General features: G+C 35.0%; 1 protein-coding gene across 17 annotated transcripts in view; it reads right to left on the reverse strand.

Annotated features, from left to right (window-relative positions):
* Nucleotides 1–19,891, reverse strand: part of LOC111862456 (longitudinals lacking protein) — a 595,591-nt gene that overhangs the window by 255,781 nt on the left and 319,919 nt on the right. The window contains exon 5 of one of the 17 annotated variants that reach the window (XM_023847892.2): nt 7,621–7,958. The exons of the other annotated variants lie outside the window; for them this stretch is intronic. Coding sequence (XP_023703660.1) covers nt 7,636–7,958 — 323 coding nt within the window. The 3' untranslated portion in view covers nt 7,621–7,635. Of the gene's footprint in view, nt 1–7,620; nt 7,959–19,891 lie in introns of those variants that run through there. 17 annotated transcript variants of the gene reach the window in all.

Below are 19,891 nucleotides of genomic sequence, written 5' to 3' on the forward strand. Positions count from 1 at the left end.
TTCAGCTTTTCCTCTTCCTATATGTTAGGCATATCCTTATGTAATCTATGAATATGTTTCTTCACATTTGATTTGTGGTTACTTCTGTATGGGCAATATGGACATTGCTGTTGAGGAACTTTGCCACATTCCAATTTCATATGTCTAATTAGGTTAGTTTTCCACAAATAAGCCTTGCCACAGTTCGTACAAGAATGGGTCAACCCATGGGAATCTACTGATGCTGAAGCAAGTAGCATATTGGTCAAGCGTGTATTCCAGCCTGTTTCTGCACTGGTATCAAGCACTTCCCTGATTGAACCAGAATAAGATGGTGAGGGCTGATAAGTGGACATTTCTGTAAAAATAAAAAAACAAAAACAATTAGAAGAAATCATAAAGTAAACACCTAGAAAGCTGGCACAAATAGTAACACTTCTGAATTGTCAAGGTTATTTCTCATAAATGACCACTAATAATTAATTTACAAATATAGATGGTCAATCACAGAAAATAATTTTGATAATACACACAATGGACAGGAATTCAATAAGGATATTCTGATTTGGTATTTTGGAGATAACAAATTAATCTTGGCAGGGGCACTGACTATCCAAACTGAGGTGTAACTGGTTTTTCTCAGACTGGTATTTTCCACCTGTAGTGAATGACAATAAAATAACATGTCATCATCTGAGTACTGCAGTGTTTTTCTTCTGGGATGGATAACAGGAGAAAATGCATTTTTTCTTATTCTTTGTACTGTGTTGTATTATTTCCACACACTTCAAAAGGTTTACCTCACCTGCAAGTGTGAGATTTCAAAATGTATATTCTTCTGTCACACTGAAAGTGCAGCTGATTCCCTAACTTCAAACCCAGTCTCCCAAAAACTGTAGTTGATAAGACACAGTACACTCAAATACTGAGGTGATGATATGTCCAGGTATCTCATTTGGACTCAGTTGTTTTGTGAAACCTGGATCACATACTTCAGAATCCTGACATTAAGTGGAACAACTACAGAAAATTATCTAGCAAAACAGTAAAAGTTTTTGAAGTTTTAAATAAAATTATTTCAAATGAGAATTACTTTGTGCAATGGGATTAAATATGCAGAAAGCAGTCTTCTGGGATTTGGCACCGTGTATATGCAGTGTTAACTGATGTTTCAGAGGAACATATAGCCTCCATCTTCAGGGTAGAAAGAAAAATATAAGAAATCCACAGGTGAAGATGGAGGTGATACGTTCCTCCAAAACGTCGGTTAACACCACATATACACGGTGCCAAATCCCAGAAGACTGCTTTCTTCATAGTCACCACTGTGAAAACCTCAAATCTTACATGGGATTAAATATGTTTTTCATTTAGTTTTGTTTATTTAACAATGCTCCAACATATGCATAAATTATACAGTGGCAAGTAAACATTTTCATTATGAATAAGGAAAGAGAAGAATATAGATAGCAGTGGTCAGGATTCATTTTCAGTTAGATATCATCTGCCTGGAGAAAATAAAAACCCATGAAAAATTTTTGTCAGAATATACAATATCTCAAGTTTTCATGGTGGTGGGAATACAGACTGAGCTCAATTATGACATCATGAACTGTGGAAGTCTCTCTAGAGGCAACACTCCAGACTTGCACTGGGGGTAGGGGTGCTCAGTTAAAATTTTTACTAGGACACTGGCTATCCTAACCGAGGATTCTCGTGATTTTTCTCACTCTCTCCAGCTTAAGGCCATGACCATTTCCATACAAACCTCTCCAATTCATCATTCACCAATCATCCCAACATTTAATGCTATACAGACTGGGCTACTCACAGTGTCAGACAATGAACCACAAAAACAGGACTACCTGTAGTCTTACAGCTGGCTACCAGCGTTTCAGAAGAATGTGCTATCTCCCTGAAGATGGAGGCAGATGGGTCCTCTGAAATGTCCATAGCTGCCTATAAGGTTATATGGTGTCATAATCTGGAAGACCAGAATCTAAATTCAGTCGGAAGAGCAGCAGGTCTCCAGACCAAGATTCAAACCTGGGCTCATAAGAAATCAAAGCAACACTGACCACTGTGCCACTGTGCTATGTTCAAGGAAACCATCTGATCGCAGATGGTTTGACTATTAATGAATATTCACTTATGTGCAACATATCAACTCTTCTTAAGTATTTATTCAATTGAAAATGTGTCACTAATTTTGATATTTTACTACTATGTTTGGACTGGATTCAGGGAAGATTATTTCAAAATGGGGGAAATGGGAAATACATATAAAAACATTCATGTAATAGTTTATGGGAAGGTACCATACGAGAGATCTAACAATACATGGATGGTACACATAAAAAGGTAAAGTTGTCCCTGCGCTTAATTAAACATCACAACAAGAAGACAAATGGAGGGAGTGAAGGTACAGCTCCATGCATTCTTAATCTCAGCACTAAATGGAGGTGAGTGTTCAGCTTCATGTCACAGCTGCTTTACTCCTAGAAATACTGTAAAATTTTAATTTCTGTTATCAGACTTGCAAAAAAAAACATAATAATATCATAACTCATTCGAATAATAAAATTGCAACCATGTGGAATATTGTAAAGAGTACTTCGAACATAAAACCTAATGTACCCAACATAAGTATTATAAGGGTAAACGGTAATTTATCCTCAGATTCTCAGATTATCACTGAGGAATTTAATAAATATTTCATATCAAAACAAAGAACAAACTCTGTGGCTTGTAGTCCGCAGGCGAACTATACCAACCAAGCGACCGCCACTTGTCAGCGAAGTTAGTGCCAACTTTTGCGGATAGAGGGTGTCGCGTGGTCAGTGGAACGGATCCCTACGGCCGTTAATCTCGATTTTCTATCAGCTGTTCAAAATAATTGCTCAGCTAATGTCACTTCTAACGATGAAAATCCTATATCTTATCTATCTAGGGCACGTAATCAATCTTTTCCCCTTATTGCATTAAAATGCGTATCGTCGAAGGAAATAGAAGATATTATAAAATCCTTGAAAACAAAAAATTCATATGGATATGATGGGATATCCACTAGAATTTTAAAAGTTTTGAGTCCTGTATTTCTTCTTCTCTAATTTATTTGTGTAATAGAATGCTAACAACTGGCAATTTTCCACTAAGATTAAAGTTTTCTGAAATAAAGCCCATATATAAAAAAGGTGATAAAAGTGACACATCTAACTACAGACCTATTTCACTGCTCACATCAATTTCTAAGACCTTTGAAAAAGTAATCTATAATATGATGCAATGACATATCAATAATAATAATATTCTTGCTAATAAACAGTTTGGATTTAGACATGCATGATCGACAGATGATGCAGCTTACTATATTATTAATAATATCCTGACTGCTTTAAATAAAAAAGAATTTGTGGGTGGTGTTTTTTGTGATCTTCACAAGGCCTTTGATTGTGTCAACTATGATATTCTGCTTTCAAAGTTGGAACATTACAGGATTAAGGGAAGAGCTAACAATGTAATTAAATCCTATTTATTTGATAGATACCAGAGAGTAATAATTGTTTCTGACTCAAATTCTACTCTAAATGGGAGCCTGTTACCGTTGGAGTCCCTCAAGGATCCATACTTGGTCCCCTGCTTTTCCTTCTATATGTCAATGATTTGCCTAATGCCATATCTGATGTATCCAATCCAGTCTTGTTTGGATGATACAAGTCTAATAATTACTAATCCTGATACCCCAAGATTTGAAAAAGATATAAATATAGTTTTAGAAAAATTAAATAAATGGTTTAGTAGTAATTTATTACTACTAAATCTTACAAAAACTTATTTTCTACAATTTTTAACTAAAAACACAAGAGCTCTTGATTTACATATTCTATGTGGGAAAAAACAAATAACCAATGTGAATGTTACAAAATTTTTAGGTTTGGTTATTGATCATAAATTGTCATGGCAAACCCATATTGACCAAATGATACCCAAACTAAACAAGGCATCCTATGTAATTAGAGTATTAAAACCTCTTTTATCCTTGGAGTGCCTAAAAACTGTTTACTTCTCCCTAGTTCATTCAGTAATATCTTACGGTATAATATTCTGGGGGAGTTCGGCCCATGCAAAAATCATATTTCAAATACAGAAAATAATAATAAGAATTATTACCAATTCTCGTAATGTGGACTCGTGCCGTAATTTATTTAAGGAGTTACATATACTGCCACTTCAATCGCAATATATATTTTCTTTACTTATGCTGGTTGTCAAGAATAGAGATTGCTATATAACAAACTCTTATGTCCACACACGTAATACCAGATTTAATCACGACTTGCATCTTCCGGTGGTACACTTAACAATATTTCAGAAAGGTGGATGGTATTCTGGTATCAAACTTTATAACCACCTCCCTCCAGAGCTTAAACAATTATCTTATGACATCCCTGGAATTAAAGTGGCGTTAAAGAAGTTTCTTATCACCAATTCCTTTTACTCTGTTGAAGAGTACTACTGCTGGAATAATGATTGATCCCTCATTTATATTTAAATAAACACTGTTGCCTATTGCTAGGGTGCAATGGACTATGGAATAAAATACACAGCAAAAGGTACTATTACTGCTGTGATATAGGTGTATTATATATTAAGAAATTAGATTTTATATGACTATATTAAGAGTCTTGGTGGTCTCTTGATCATGTATGTACTATAATTTTATGTTATTTTGATATATGGAATGTATTGTTGTACAGTAGTCTTGTTGTATTGAGTATTTAAAATTTTGACGATGATGACTATCTGATTATGTATGTATATTCACATGTTATTTGTATTGCTGACTTGTTCTATATCTGAGGCAGACGCCTCTATGGATTTTGTAGAACTGCAAATAAATGAATAAATGAATGAATTCATTAATTAATTAATGAGTGATGGTGAGAAAAATCTCTATCCCTGCCAAAAATAAAATCCTGATTCTCTGGTCATCCATTCTGTAGCCCAGTCACTAAACTGATTGAGCTACACTGGGTGTAAGGTTAGATGAAAGGACTGTATCATGAGGGTCTTACAGAAATACAGGGCAAGAATCAAACTGGCTCATTAAGGTCTAATGCTGGACTTCTGGGAGAACAGTAACAAAACCCTGGGTTCCTTAAGAACAAAAAATATCTTGATTAGCTAAGCAAATATAAACTTTTCAAGGAAGACTCTCAGCCATGTAATCTGGCTTGCACTAAGAATGGCTAAAAAAATCCTGTGGCTCCCTACTATTATGACCTTTCAATAAAGTATGGCTGCCTCTTCCAGCTACCCCAGCTCACCATTCTTAGTCACCACAAAACACCACTTGTTTCTGAATGGATCAATACTGAAGTATTGACACAAGTGAATCAAACAAACAAACAAATTAATTAATCTGTTCACATTTCATGTCACTAATGTCTTTTAATAAAATAATCCTGCACATATTATTTAATACAAGTAAAGAGACATCTCACAACACAAATGTTTAAAAAATGACAACATATACCATATACAAATTTCTTTCAATGTTAAGTAACTCAGTCACAACATACAGTGACTTATGACAGAAGGTATTAATTTTTATTTTCATTGAAAGAATTACTTGCATACATGAGGGCCAGCAGGGGAGGAGGGGGGTAGGAAGCCCCCTCCTACATGGATTTTTTAAAAAGAAATCAGAATTGGAAAAAAGGGAAATATACTGAATATTAATTAATATCAAAAATTACAAACATCAGAAATTATTCTACTCTAGAGACATCAGTATAAAATATCTTAAATGACTTGAATGTTAGTTTGTCACTGAATTTTTTGGCTATCCCCCATAGGAAAAGTTCCTGATGGCACTCATGTCTGCATGTTATATGGATGTTTATGCTCTAATAACTTATGTGAAAAGATCCAAAGCCACATTCAGTTGCAAGGGAAGGAATTGTCACATAGTTAATGATTCAAAAGGATGTCAGTTCATTCAGAAAACAACACTCAGAAGTAAGTCCAAGCGAATTTCCTATCGTTTCCTTTCCTCCTTCTTTATTTTTATCTGAAGTTACAGACAAGGTCAAATTCTGAAATGTTATAAACAAAATCTCTACATAAGATAATGGATAACGTCCAGAGAACATTCTATACCATCAAATTTACTTTCCTCTCATTTGTAACAAGTCAGACTAAAAGTCCAATGTGTAATTATTAACCCTTTTGCTGTATATTATATTGTTCACTGTTCATTTATTTCAACCATTCTAATCATTTTCCTGCAATAATGTAATTTTAAGATAAAAATATGGAAAAAAGAGCAAAACATACATTTTCATAGCCCAGTGAATGAAGCTAAATGATGCAGAGGATGTGAACTAAAGTTGAATATTCGAATATTACATTATACAGTAATGGATGCTTGTTTGACTTCAGTCAAACAACACAGAAATAGGGTTAAGAGCCATAGCAACAGTGAATTCTTTTAATGTTCATTCAGTAGTAGTAATGTATAAAACTCCTTAGTTGATATTTTAAAAGTCTACTGAATATTTTTCATGTTTGCATGGAGCCGCCGAATGTGCTTCTGTACGCTTGATTTGTGACTGGTGACATACGGACAGTATGGGCATCGCTGGCGAGGCTGTTGGCCACATTCCAAACTTAAATGTCTTTGCATATTTTTCCTCCAAATATACACTTTCCCACATCTGGGGCAAACATGGGAATTAGACGATGACTCTTTCCGATTGAGTAACATCAAACCAATATCAGAGAACCATGTATCTGACAGATAAGATGGTTGAACTCGAGCTCTCATCAATTCTGAAAAAGAACAAAAACAAAATAACATCAGTACAGAGACACAAAGCACTGACCAGAATTATCATAGTGAAAACAAATTAATTAGAGAGTAATCAACAGAATCACTATCATATGTACCATTCTACAGGCTACATGAAGTGAAGTCCTTCTTGGGAAGCTGACTGGCATTCAGCTAGTCAAGAAATTCCCTCTCTTTCTTGGACTGTAAAATCTCATTATAAGAAACCATCACTGAATCTTATTCTGAGCCAAATGAATCCAGTCCACATTCTCAAACCCATTAATATTACATGAAAAGTAATATATGTTCTCACCCAAGACATGAGTTGGAAGATGCAGAGCGAATTCATGTGGCTCTAGCATGGGACAATGACAAATTCCTGTGAACACAGTAATGAGCTTTCAGGTTCTATGAGAGTTGAGGAACTCACAGAATACATGAGTGAATATTATCTTCTGAAAAAAGGGCTGCATGGAGTTAACTGATTATTTAGAGAAGAACAGAAAGGATGTGTTACAGCACAATGCTGATGAAGATGATGATGATTATTATAATAAGCCTCATAAAGTTGGCTGTTAGAAAATTGAGAAAAAATGGAAGAATGTCATCAGCATGAATTTCAGTGATGGATTGTGAGGATGGATGACTGACGAAATTATACCAGGACTGTGTCTAATGGTACATTTTGGTATTAATGGTGTTAAAAGGTTTTGAGTTCAGCTACCAGAATTATAGCTAATTATTGAAATATGCTCACAAAAAAAAATCCATGCTAGAACGGTACATAGTTCATGTTATTTGTTCTTGATGTTATCATACATTTACTGAATATTTGGCATGTCCTTATGATGTCGTCGGATATGTTTCTGCAAAACACACTTGTGATTTGTGATGTACGGGCAGTAAGGACACTGCTGCTGAGGAGCTTTCCCACATTCCAACCTCAAATGTCTGGTTAGGTTTGATTTCCAAGAATAAGCCTTGCCACAGTTTGGACAATAATGAGATAAGCCCTGAGAATCTGTTGTGGCAACTGCAAGTAGTTGATTGGTAAAATCTGTGTTCCAGACTGATTTCAGTCCTGCCTCAAATAGTTCCTTTCCTGCAGTAGTGTAGGAAGTTGGAGCTTCATAAGTTGTAAATTCTGTAAAAACAAAAACAACAAATTGTTAGTACAAAGTCTAAAAGCAGGCACAACAGATTTAATAAGCATATGCCTAAATAAGAGAACAGAATATGAGAACAATTAATACCCATAAATTTATCACTCCATGAACCCTTCAACGAAAAGAATCAAAGAGCACGAACTCTCAGCTGAAAACGTGTTTTCTATCCAAGAATTTCCTTCTTGTACATCCCTTTCTCTCCTTCAGAGACAACCACACAACCAAACCTGCATAAAATGTTCCACAAATTATTTTCCTTTTATAAGAAAAGCAAAAGTGTAACTACACTTTGCTAGGAAAACTGGCTCAAGCTTCTGACTTGGCTGTAGACAGTGCCAAGTTAAAATACTGGCTGGAGCACCAACTATCTTGACAGACTTTTAATAGTTTGTCTCAGTTCCCTCCAGACAAAGCATGCCGTGCCTGCTTCTTCGGCCTCCTTTCCATTTCACTGTTGACTAATAATCATTACATTCGACACAGCTGACTCACTGACAGTGTCATGAAGTAATCTTCAAATAAATTCATTAAAACAACTACACATCACAACCATGCCATCAACAATTACAAAATATATTTATGTTTATGGTTTAATCAATATTGCCCTTAGTACCTTATATTATAAAGCACCAAATATTGGATAATCATTAAACGATATTGGATTTGAGGTTCTCACAACAGTGGGGCTACGAAGAGTTCTATTTTCTGGGATACAAGTCCATGTAGTCTGGTGAAAGTCAACTTAATGTTACTTCAATGTGACTGCTGTTTGCTACATGCCGATTTTCTACTTGGCTTACTCTTCAGCCCTGACAATGGAAGCAGTAGGTTTCATTAGACTACAAAGCATTATGCACCAGGGAACAGAATTCTTCAGTAAATAATGAAAAAAATAATATGGAAGGACGTGCTTGGGTCTAACTTGTGGTACTATCCTGGCATTTTCCTGCAAGGGCTCAGTAAATCCAAAAACACTTCTGTGAAGATAACCAGTCTCTGGGTCAAGATGTAAACCTAATGCCCACAAACATAAGATGGAAGTACTAAGTAGTCAACTGTAATGCTCAGTGACCACACATTCACAGACAAAAAGTATTTTTCTAAAATTAACAGAGTAGAATTCTTTTTGCAGGTCTCTGTGAGTGAATCTGCCTTATAATGCATAGAAATGACACACAATAAAATTCACTGTTATGCATTCAACCATGCTAACCCACTGAAATATTTTATGTATCACTAGAAGTACACAAATCACGGTCATTGGTCACAAGCTCATGGGAATAACTTGAGCACATGAGCCACATCTGTGCATTTGATATACATTCACTATTCTTTTTCAAACAAACTGTTCCCTTTATCTTTAATGGGTGCAAAACTCAAAAACTAATATTAGAGATGTTCAAAGTTTCTTGTTATGAAAACTATGAACCACAACCTTAAACACTACAAGAGCAGTAGCCATCCTGATATTAATGACTGACCACTGAAAGAATGACCCATTTTGCTTCATGCTGCAACTATATGCATACTATGCAAGTTATCAAGTTCATTGCAAGCTACTGATTTCATGATTGCCTCTGGGGACTTCCAACTTTCCAAATTTGAAATCTCTTGTTCCTTTCCCTTACATATGTTACGACAAAGAAGATGTTAGAAGAGTGCTGTATTCTGGGATGTGATGCTATGCAGACTGGCAGAAATTCACCAATGTTTCGGATGGACATACCGCCTCTATCTTCAGGATCAAAGAATATGCCAAACAAGCAGCAAGCAGAGCCTGGTGAACTACTACCAAACCACATGGTACCACATTCAAGTGCACAGTATTCTTCACAGCCACAGCTGTCAGAATCTAAAATTCTAAAAGATCTTCAAAGTTTAAGGTCCCCTGTGACATATTTTAAAATGAAAGTTTCTTATAGTGAGGGGATGTCTGCTCAATGCCCATCCCCCAAGCCAGAAGACCAACCCTTTCCAACCTTCAACAACTGTTTATTCAACTTGATTGCAAGTACCCTCAAATGTGTAATACACAGCGAAGAAGATGTACACTACATTTTCTTGTTGAAAAATGTCCAGGAAGATATCACCTGGGAGGCTTGCAATCATCAGATGATTGAAAGTAAATCTTGAACCACTTTACAGTAAAATAGTAATAACTTCTGATGAAAATGTTTAGCAGGGGGATAATACCTGAACTGATATTACACCAATGGTGTATGAAGGATCACACTGGATTGAACAGGTTCAGGACAAAGTTCAATAACAAGATTCTTTGAACATGATAATGAACCTCCAAATTTAACACATGCAGAAAATATCTTCAGCAGGAGAGTAATAATACAAATTTAAGAAAAGCTTCTGATCTATAGGGGGAGTTAAATTGGGTAGTCGGCCCGTTAGTTGGTTAGATTAATACCAATTCATTCAGAAATAAAATACATGTCAAATTTTAACATGTCTTATTACCAATTTTATTCAGTTTCCTGAAGTGGTAAATTACAAGTAGCCCATAATACTGATCTGCTCACCATAAATCAACAAAAATCTCTTTGTGCATGAGATTATCCATTATAATGATGACTTCCAGCACAAGGTGAGACTGTTATGTTTCTATGTGCATGCTCATGAATTTATACTATAATCATCATCATCATCATCATCATCATCATTTATTCTCATTCCATAGATCCTAACTCGGTTACAAAAACCACTGATATGGAAATTCTCAAAAAATAACAATCAAAGGTTGTAAAATGTATGAATATACAAAGTCACAAATACATATAATTAAAACATGTGATAATTATATGTTAGATCAGGTATAGTAATTATATTGGTTAAAATCACAATTAAAATGTTCATCTAAGGAATAAAATTAATTAGAAAGAAGAAATCTTTTAGGGCCAGTTTAAATAGTCTCACTTCATTGCTTAGGCTTTTCGCATTAGGAGGAAGGTGATTAAAAACTCTAATTCGATAATAGTATAACCCATTTAATTCCAGTTTTGATAACAATATATCATGGTTTACATAATCAAAAGCTTTCTCCAGATCACAGAATATACCACCCACAGTTAATTTATTATTCATGGCTAATAAAATTTCATTTAATAATTTGAAAGAAGCCAATTTTGTTGAAGAATTACTCCTGAATACTGTTCATTTAAGAGTGTATCATTTTGACTGATATGGTGATGGTCTAGCATATATTACTTTTTCAAAGACCTTGGAGAAAGCAGTTAACATGGACATCATAATGAACAGATGAAAATGTTTATATTGTTCACACTTAACATGTACACTTTATGTTAGATCCATAGTAATATAATAATGCTTCTTTTCAAAGTACACTGGATGTTGTGTTTCATTATGACCTTAACCGTTTAAAGCACAATGGTTACTACATATACCACCTCCTTCTATATTCACCAACTCTGCATTCTGCCCACAGAGTGTATGTATGAGTTTCATATGAGTCTCACACCAAATGGTGATTGTTCCACTAAGCAGCATTAACTGGATATTCTTTGCAACAGAGACAATGTTTTCTGTGAGGCAGGAACCAGATTTTTAAATATTACATTGAACTTCAAGCTTTAAAGGTTTAACTTATAATATCTCAAATAAGTTAACCTTGGTTATCTTGGCTTTCATGTAGGACAGGTTCTTCCAATGTCATAAGTGGTTACTGCATGTTACCAGGTAATGATTAATTTGGAACCATCCACCAAAGAAAACCAAACAGGAATCATTTAAGAGCGTGACAGGACTATTTACAGAACACAATAACTTGAAAGGACTTCAGTTCTCGCTGGAACTAGGAGATGGTATAACCCATCTGGTTAGAGAATCTCAAATTTCATGAGGGAATGTGTGAATGATGACATCAGAGGGCCAAAGGAACAACAAGGAAGAGGTTTCATGCATAGCTCATCCAGATTTATCAGACTGTAACCACCATTCAAGAGGGAAAAGCTCTGGAACTAATTGCAAGGTTATACCTGAATTAAAATTTTGTCACCTAGGGCTCTCATTGCATGAAGATAAGTGACTAACAAAAGGCACTATTAAACAAAGTACTGCATTTCATTCAAATTGTGAGACTGGTGGAGGGTTAATTTCATAGATAGAAAGCACAATAGATGGTGGGTGGCCACAGAGCAAGTGCTGTTTAACACCCACCCCTTTGATCAAATTTAAATCTGTTGATTTTAATGCTAAAATTAAATGTTAGAAGGCTAACCAGACAACTCTGAAACACCATCATGAGTTATTACAGAAAATGCATTGCTATGTTTACATGACACCTTTAGGATTCCAAATGGGGCACACGATTTAAGTTCTCTATTGAAGAGTTCTATCTCCTGGTATACGACACAACATAGTATGTTGAATATCAACTGATCTTTAGGGGAACACATTGCCTCTATCTTTAGGCATGACTTTCAGCATATTACACAGCATTGTATCCCAGAAGAGAGAACCCTTCATAACCACGGCTACGAGAATCTCCAGTCCTACATGTTCTAAATTATCTTATATTTAATCTGTACCACTCCTACTGCTTTCCATGTAATCTAGATTACACATTTCTGGTCATCATAAGAACACTTACAATACTAGAATCAACAATATCTGAATCCCTGAATATGTAATATTATCTGTAATGGCCAACAATTTCTTAGATTGTGATCCTTTCAGTGATGACACCATTTAGTCTCGCAGGATGTTATCAGCATTTCTGAGGACCACCCTCACTCTATCTTCTGAATACAAGGCTACCCTCATCCTTAAGATGAAGGTAGCAGATTCCTCTAAAAATGACAGCCAAGTTTTCTCTAACAGTCACTAGAAACGTTTTCCTGCTAAGGGGAAGAAAGAGTACAGGTACTCAAAATTTGTCACAGTGGTATACTTTCTGATTCTTTTGACAAGAAAACATAATCCTCTACATAAAAATTAACACAAAAATCTGACATATCTTTGGAGAAGATATTTTGACCTTTTGTGCATAGGAAGGAATGTATCTGTATGATGCACTACTGCATACTAAACAGGAACCAAGCCCAGTAATTAGTCATAACCTCAAATAGTTAATCAATATTTGGCATGTTCTTATGGCGTCGAAGAATATGTCCTTGAACACTTGTCTTGCGGTTTGCAGCATATGGACAATATGGACATTTCTGGTGAGGTTCTACACCACATTCCCAACTCAAATGTCTTTGAAGGTTTCCTTTCCGAGTGTAAACCTTGCCGCATTTATGACAACGATGAGATTCTGATGTCACCATTTCAGGGTCTTGCTGAGTGCTGAAGATCTGACTCCAAATTCTTTCTGATCTATTTCTGTGGAATCCAGAATAAGAAGGCGTGAGCTGATAAGTTCCAAAATCTGTAAAAATTAAAAACAAAATATTAACATGAAGGTATAGTAAATAAATAATATGCAGGTTACTGGCTTCTTAGACTTGATGCCATGTCATCTAGTAGCTGTGTACCATTCAGAGGAATGCACTGCCTGAATCCTCAGTGTAAAGTGACCAAAGAAGCTTCACTTTCTTTATTTTAAGTTTTGGAATCTGTGAATGTTGTGTTGAGTACGTGACATATGAGGTTCTAACAGCAGTGATGAAGAAGAGCGGATATTATACCGCGTACCCATTTAACAATTTTTTGGAGGAACATAATGCCCTGTCTTCAGGATCACAGAGCAGGCCAAAATAGTGATGTTGGTAAACTTACACCCAACTACATGATGAAACATCAAAAAGACAGTACTCCTGTGTCTCCTCCCCACAGGGGATAGTTATATGAGATCTGAGGTTCTCAGGGCAGTAATAATATAAATTGCAGGGTACACTGAAGATGGAAGCAGCATATTTCTCCAACATTTCAGTATATATCTACCCAATTACATAGCATTACATTCCAGAAGACAGTAGTCTTTAGTCATGGCTGTGAAGGCCTTAAAAAAATAAAAAGAGCAAATTCTGTAGTATCACATATTTATCAAACTTACGCAGACCACTGCACATTATTTGTCAGTTCATGATACAAGCAACATACATGATGGATCTGAGGTCCTCAGAGTGATGACTATGAAGGGTACTATCTTCTGGGATATAATGCCATTAATCTGGCAGAAGCTCACATGTTTTGGAATAAAAAGAAGCTCCATCTACAGGGCTGAAGGGGCAATATGTTCCTCTGAAACACTAGCAAACTCCCACCAAATTATATGAAATTATTTCCTGAAGACAATACTCTTCAGGGATCACATTTACTTGTTGATTCCTCCGGAGGTAAATTATAAATATGGCATATAATTTTCATCTCAGATCCTTTTCTTTTCTTTTTTTTTTCCTAAATATGGAGCTGTGAGAATTTGAATGCCATTTCACAAGTGTAACTTAATTATGTTTAAATTTTCATTATCCAAAAAAATGCAACCTTTTAGAAAATCAATGTATTTCTGTGAAAAAAAAACTGTCTATATGATCAACCAGTGATTTGCATGACATTTAACAATGTTGTAATAACTGTGGAAGCTATGTATTTTGCAATGAGATAAGGGCTATCATGAACAATGGCTCAGGAAGGATCCGGAAGGCAGCAGTCATGGCTTCCCATAAGCATTAACCCAGCATTATGAAGAAATCACTGACAGATACCTACCAAAATAAAAGAGAGCTGATGTACCAATAAAGAAAATATACTTCATGGAACTTACACACTACAACATTCTTACAGATGCTAGTCCCTGACTTGTACAAATACATAATATTTATGACAGCTTCAATAATTTAATTTTTTGGAAATATTTTATAATGAACACATAACCTAATTAAAAATAAAAATAAACTGTTTGGGAAGGTGAAATAAGTTCAACATAGTATATGTCATACACATTCACCTCAAATACAGACACTTTTAATATCCATAATGCATTTATATACATTAAAAATTCAATTAAATTATAAAATAAATTTATTAAAGCATATAAGCTCCAATTGTACATAATGTAACAGTTATGGATGTTAAATAAATCAATCAATCAATCAATAAACAAAGTGACTGAAGCAACAACAAAATACATGGTGTGCAAAAAAACACATCAGTGTTTAAACATTTTATTTTGCAGTTCTGATTCCTACAAAGGAACCATGGAGGTGTACTAACTATAATAATACAAAACTCTTCAATTTTAATCACTAGTAATTTACAAACTATTTCACATTCCAGTCTATATAATCATCAATCAGAATGTGCAATTTCCCACTGATGCATGTTACTACAAATGTGATACCTTGGTCCACTGTGAGTCACGGTACTGTGATGATGTATGCTGCTATTTCCTTTAATTAAATCAGTCCACCACAACACAGCTCCATCACCAAGAAATAGACACCATATATGAATAATTGACTGTGAAAACTTGAAGACTTTGACATGATATATCTGTTTAACATTCTTCAATACTTATAAATAACTGTTTAATGAGGATATCCTTATACAACCTCTTTATTACAACCGTCACAACACAACCAATATCAAGATCAGTGCCTAGGCACTGTTGTATATTGTAACACAACGGGATGCATGAAATGAAAAAAAGAAGATATCCTTGTTAAAATCTATAGACAGAAAATAAATGTGGAAGTCATAATATTCAAATAATTACAATATAAAATTTAAATTCTACATACCCTGTCCATCTCAAGACAGAAATAGAACCTGTTTCCAAAACACTGTGTTTACTTTATAAAGAATAAAGTCAAAATAAAGTGCTCCCAACATTAAGCTAGGATGTTAACTGATATTTGGCATGTCCTTGTGTCGCCTTCGAATGTGTTCTTGAACATTTGTCTTCCGGTTTGTGGCATATGGACAATATGGGCATTTCTGGTGAGGTTCTATGCCACATTCCCAACTCAGATGTCTTTGCAGGTTTCCTTTCCGAGTGTAAACCTTGCCACACTTATGACAATGATGAGATTCTGGTGCCACCACTTCAGGGTTTTGCTGAGTGCTGAAGATCTGACTCCAGATTACTCTCCTTTTATTTTTATGGAACCCAGAATAAGAAGGCGTGAGGCGGTAAGTCGTAAAGTCTGTAAAAATTTAAAAAGTAACAAATTAATGGAAATGCACTATGTAACTTGTCAACAGTGTAACAGTAAACTGTCATATATGTTTATATATAGCACACAACACACAAAGTATAAATATACTGCAGATAGCTGTCTTCTGGGATGTCTTGCCATGTAACCTGCTAAACAGGTACCAATGTTTCAGAGGAACTTGCTGTCTCTGTCTTCAGGGCAAGAGAGTAAGAACATGCAATCCATCAAAACCGCTGACAAATATTTGTGATTATTTACCAAATGTGCACCAAATGATTACATAAATATTTCCATTTATGATATAATGTCCTTCATAATTTCTCGGCAGGAAATTTATAAAGAGTTCTATCAACCAACATGTTCCTCTAAAACACTGGTTGAATTTCAATATACTATAAAGTACTATATCCCTGAAGATCTGTTCATAACCACTGCTGTGAGAACCTCAAATCCTACACAGGAAATTTACAAGCCAAGTTCAGATGTTCCTCAATTTAAGTGATTATTGCTTGGATTTCCTCTGGACACTTAATTCAGTCTCCATTCTGCTTTAGACCCACACTGAAGTATCATCATTAGCAGACGTTTGTAAGCCCTTCCTTTCTAATGTTAATTTCATCAAATTTACGTGCATTTTTCTAAACAACAAAAAGCTGTGTTATAAAATATGGCTGTCTCATAGTTGGATTTCTATGTTGCGCTGGCTGTTTCTTTTTATAGTTGTTCGCTTGCAAACACATTTTTAAATCCTGCACCACAAAGAGCCATTTTAAAATGGTCAACCTCAACTAAATTAATATATATTTCATAACTAACTGTTGAATTCGTGGTTGCTTAAAAAAACGCATCTAAACTTGACAAATGTAATACTGCAAGGCTAGGGCTTACACAGCCCTCTTAGTGTAAGTCCCATTCTCTTTATGTCTCATCATGATTAAAAACAAGCCCCACAAATTTGCTGCTAACAAATAAGTACACGTATAATAGTAGAGATGTTACCTCCTGAGTCCATAGACAGACTCTGTGTGCCACCATTTCTTCTGACATCACCAAAAAAGTTATTCCATGATGAATGAACCATCCATGTCTTTTATTAAACAGGTTAGACCAGGCAAAGGTTAGGATGACACATGTGTAGACAAGATTACTTGGGGAGCTTTGTTGTGAAAATATATGGAGATGTCTGAAAATTAGGAAGTCATATTTTTAATACATATAAAACACATTCATATCACTGAATGAATTATGGGAATTATTAAGGATGATAACTTAGGAAGAATTTGGATGGGATATTCAGTAATCCAATCCCAGCATTCAGATGTCACCACTGAGGGGTAGCTTGAAAGCCCACAGTAAAAAGAAGTCCTTTTTCAGGCTGATTTTAACTTTGTACTTCCCAAATATGTGTGAGTTGCAATGCCACTACAGAAAATCTGGTTTGTAACAAACACAAGCATTGGTCATCCTATGTAAACCAGACCATAAAGACTTGTATGAAGATATGTGACCTCCGATGTTTTGAATATTTGTCCTGTTATGAGATATCTTTTTCTGAGAAAATACCAGAATTACAGCTGCTGAAATAGAATTAATAAAACAAACAGCAAAAAAGTTTTGGATGGGCTATACAACATATTACATATTATGAGAATTAAAAAAATAAAAATAATTCCTATTGGACAAGATTTTGAATTATAGAACCAAATGGATTCAGCAAAGAAAGAGACTTACAAAACTATTACAGAATACAGGAGACCTTTGGATAGGCCACTATACAAATTTGGCCAGAATGGTCAACAAGTCCACAGGTCCACCTGATTGTTTAATGATGATGATGATCATCACAATCATCGTCATCATCATCATCACCATCATCAATGTCATCACTGTGTTTAACATATTTTAGCATGTAGACTTGTTGCTAATTAATAACTGTAAATAATGGCTGTTGCTATGTAATGGCTGTAAACAGCAACAGAGGAATGGATTTCTCTACACAGTCCAAGTGACATCCATGAGAGGTAACAAGAGAAGAACTCTTGTGAGCAGTGTTTTCTACAAGATCAGTGCCAAGGTTACATATGAGTAAACTGTGTTGTAAGTCAGTTAGTACAGCTTGGGAGCTGCAGTGAAATTGGAAACAGCAAACAAGGATGTGAAGCTGTGAACATGGAAGTTGAGAGATCTAAGGCACTGGAAGCCATTACCAGACAAAGACTGATGAAGATACAGCAGACTGAGAAGACTTAGTACATGCTGTAGTGAACCGCAGAGTGTATGAATTAGTAACAGTGGTATAGTTACTTGTAGTTACCATCTGTAAGTGTTCAGCATATCTAGTTACCAACCCAAACCCTGTCTATAGTCGCACATATGCATGACAGTATGATCTAAAATTAAAACAAATTGTTTGGGAGGTAAAATAAGGTTCAGCATATGAATAAAGTTGATGTGTTCCAATAAGTTACATGTTTTATCATTAAGTATAATAACTTTTAATATCCACAGTGCTTTTTCATACATGAGAACAAAAATAAAATCCCAAAATAAAACATGTGTACAGAATTGCCATATAAATAAATAAATAAATAAATAAAAATGAATAGAAATAAATCAAGAAGCCCAATATCACAAATGCATAAAAGAAGCCGGTGCTTGTACAACAAATTTCCTGGATCTGATTTCTTCCAAGCAAATGTGATCATTTTGCTATTTACTAACTCTAGTTGCATACAACTGATCCAACTGCATTCTGATCCATAAAGTCATTGGATAATGAATTACAATTGAAAAAAAAATTTATACAACATTTTGTATTTCAAGCTACACATCAATCAGAGCAAAGAATTCTGATGCTAATGCATGGTCTTTTACTACAAACATGGGAACAAAATCTGCTACCACCTTACCTTCAAGATGGAGGTTAATAGTTTGCTCAAAACATTGACAAACCAGCATGTCATAAGCTACAAATGAGAAAGCATTCTCAGCAAAGAACTTGTAAAAGGATTAGGTCTTGGGATTTGGCATGAGGCATATACTTCACTTAAAACACTTCGATGCATCATATATCAATGTTCCCCATTACATTCCTACCAGCACATATCAGGAGAAAGGGTCCATAGAAATTACATTCAAGTTTTAATACAATACTTTAGAAGAGAAGGAAAGTGTCTTAAAAAAATATGATTTCTAATGTTACAAATAAAGAAGGAAACAGTTCTTCATTGAAAGCATGAAATATGCTAAATGCTTTTCATAACAATGCATACTGCAGATTGTTAAAGTCTGAAGGATTCAGTTACTATTAATAACAACATTCAAGCTTCCAAAATCGCTATTAAAATTCTGTATAATGATGACACTTCTTATGATAAATTAAATTATGTGGTAGATTTGTTTATGTTTATTTAGTGGCTCCAGATATGATCAGTGTTGTGCTTTCTGAATCTACCAAGGGAGCAGAATCCATTTCTGAGGTGGGGGGCAACCACATGGCAGATTCTGTTACTCCAATTGTACATTGATACAACAATTGTAAATCACACATTACATAAGATAATAATATTTTTGACCAACTAAATAGGCCATTTCAGACAATTAATGCTTAATTGTGGGAGCCAATTTGGAAGAAGAGGAAAAGGGAGAATATGAAGGAGGCTGAAAAGGAAAAGGAGGAGAGGAAAAAAGGATGAAAGACATGGAAAACAAGGTCAGTAAATAGAAAATTGATGGGGGGGGGGGGTAAGAGAGGGTGTGGAAAGAAAAGGGGGGGGGAGAAA

The sequence above is a fragment of the Cryptotermes secundus genome, unplaced genomic scaffold (genome assembly GCF_002891405.2).
Source record: "Cryptotermes secundus unplaced genomic scaffold, Csec_1.0 scaffold816, whole genome shotgun sequence".
NCBI classification, from domain to species: Eukaryota; Metazoa; Arthropoda; class Insecta; order Blattodea; family Kalotermitidae; genus Cryptotermes; species Cryptotermes secundus.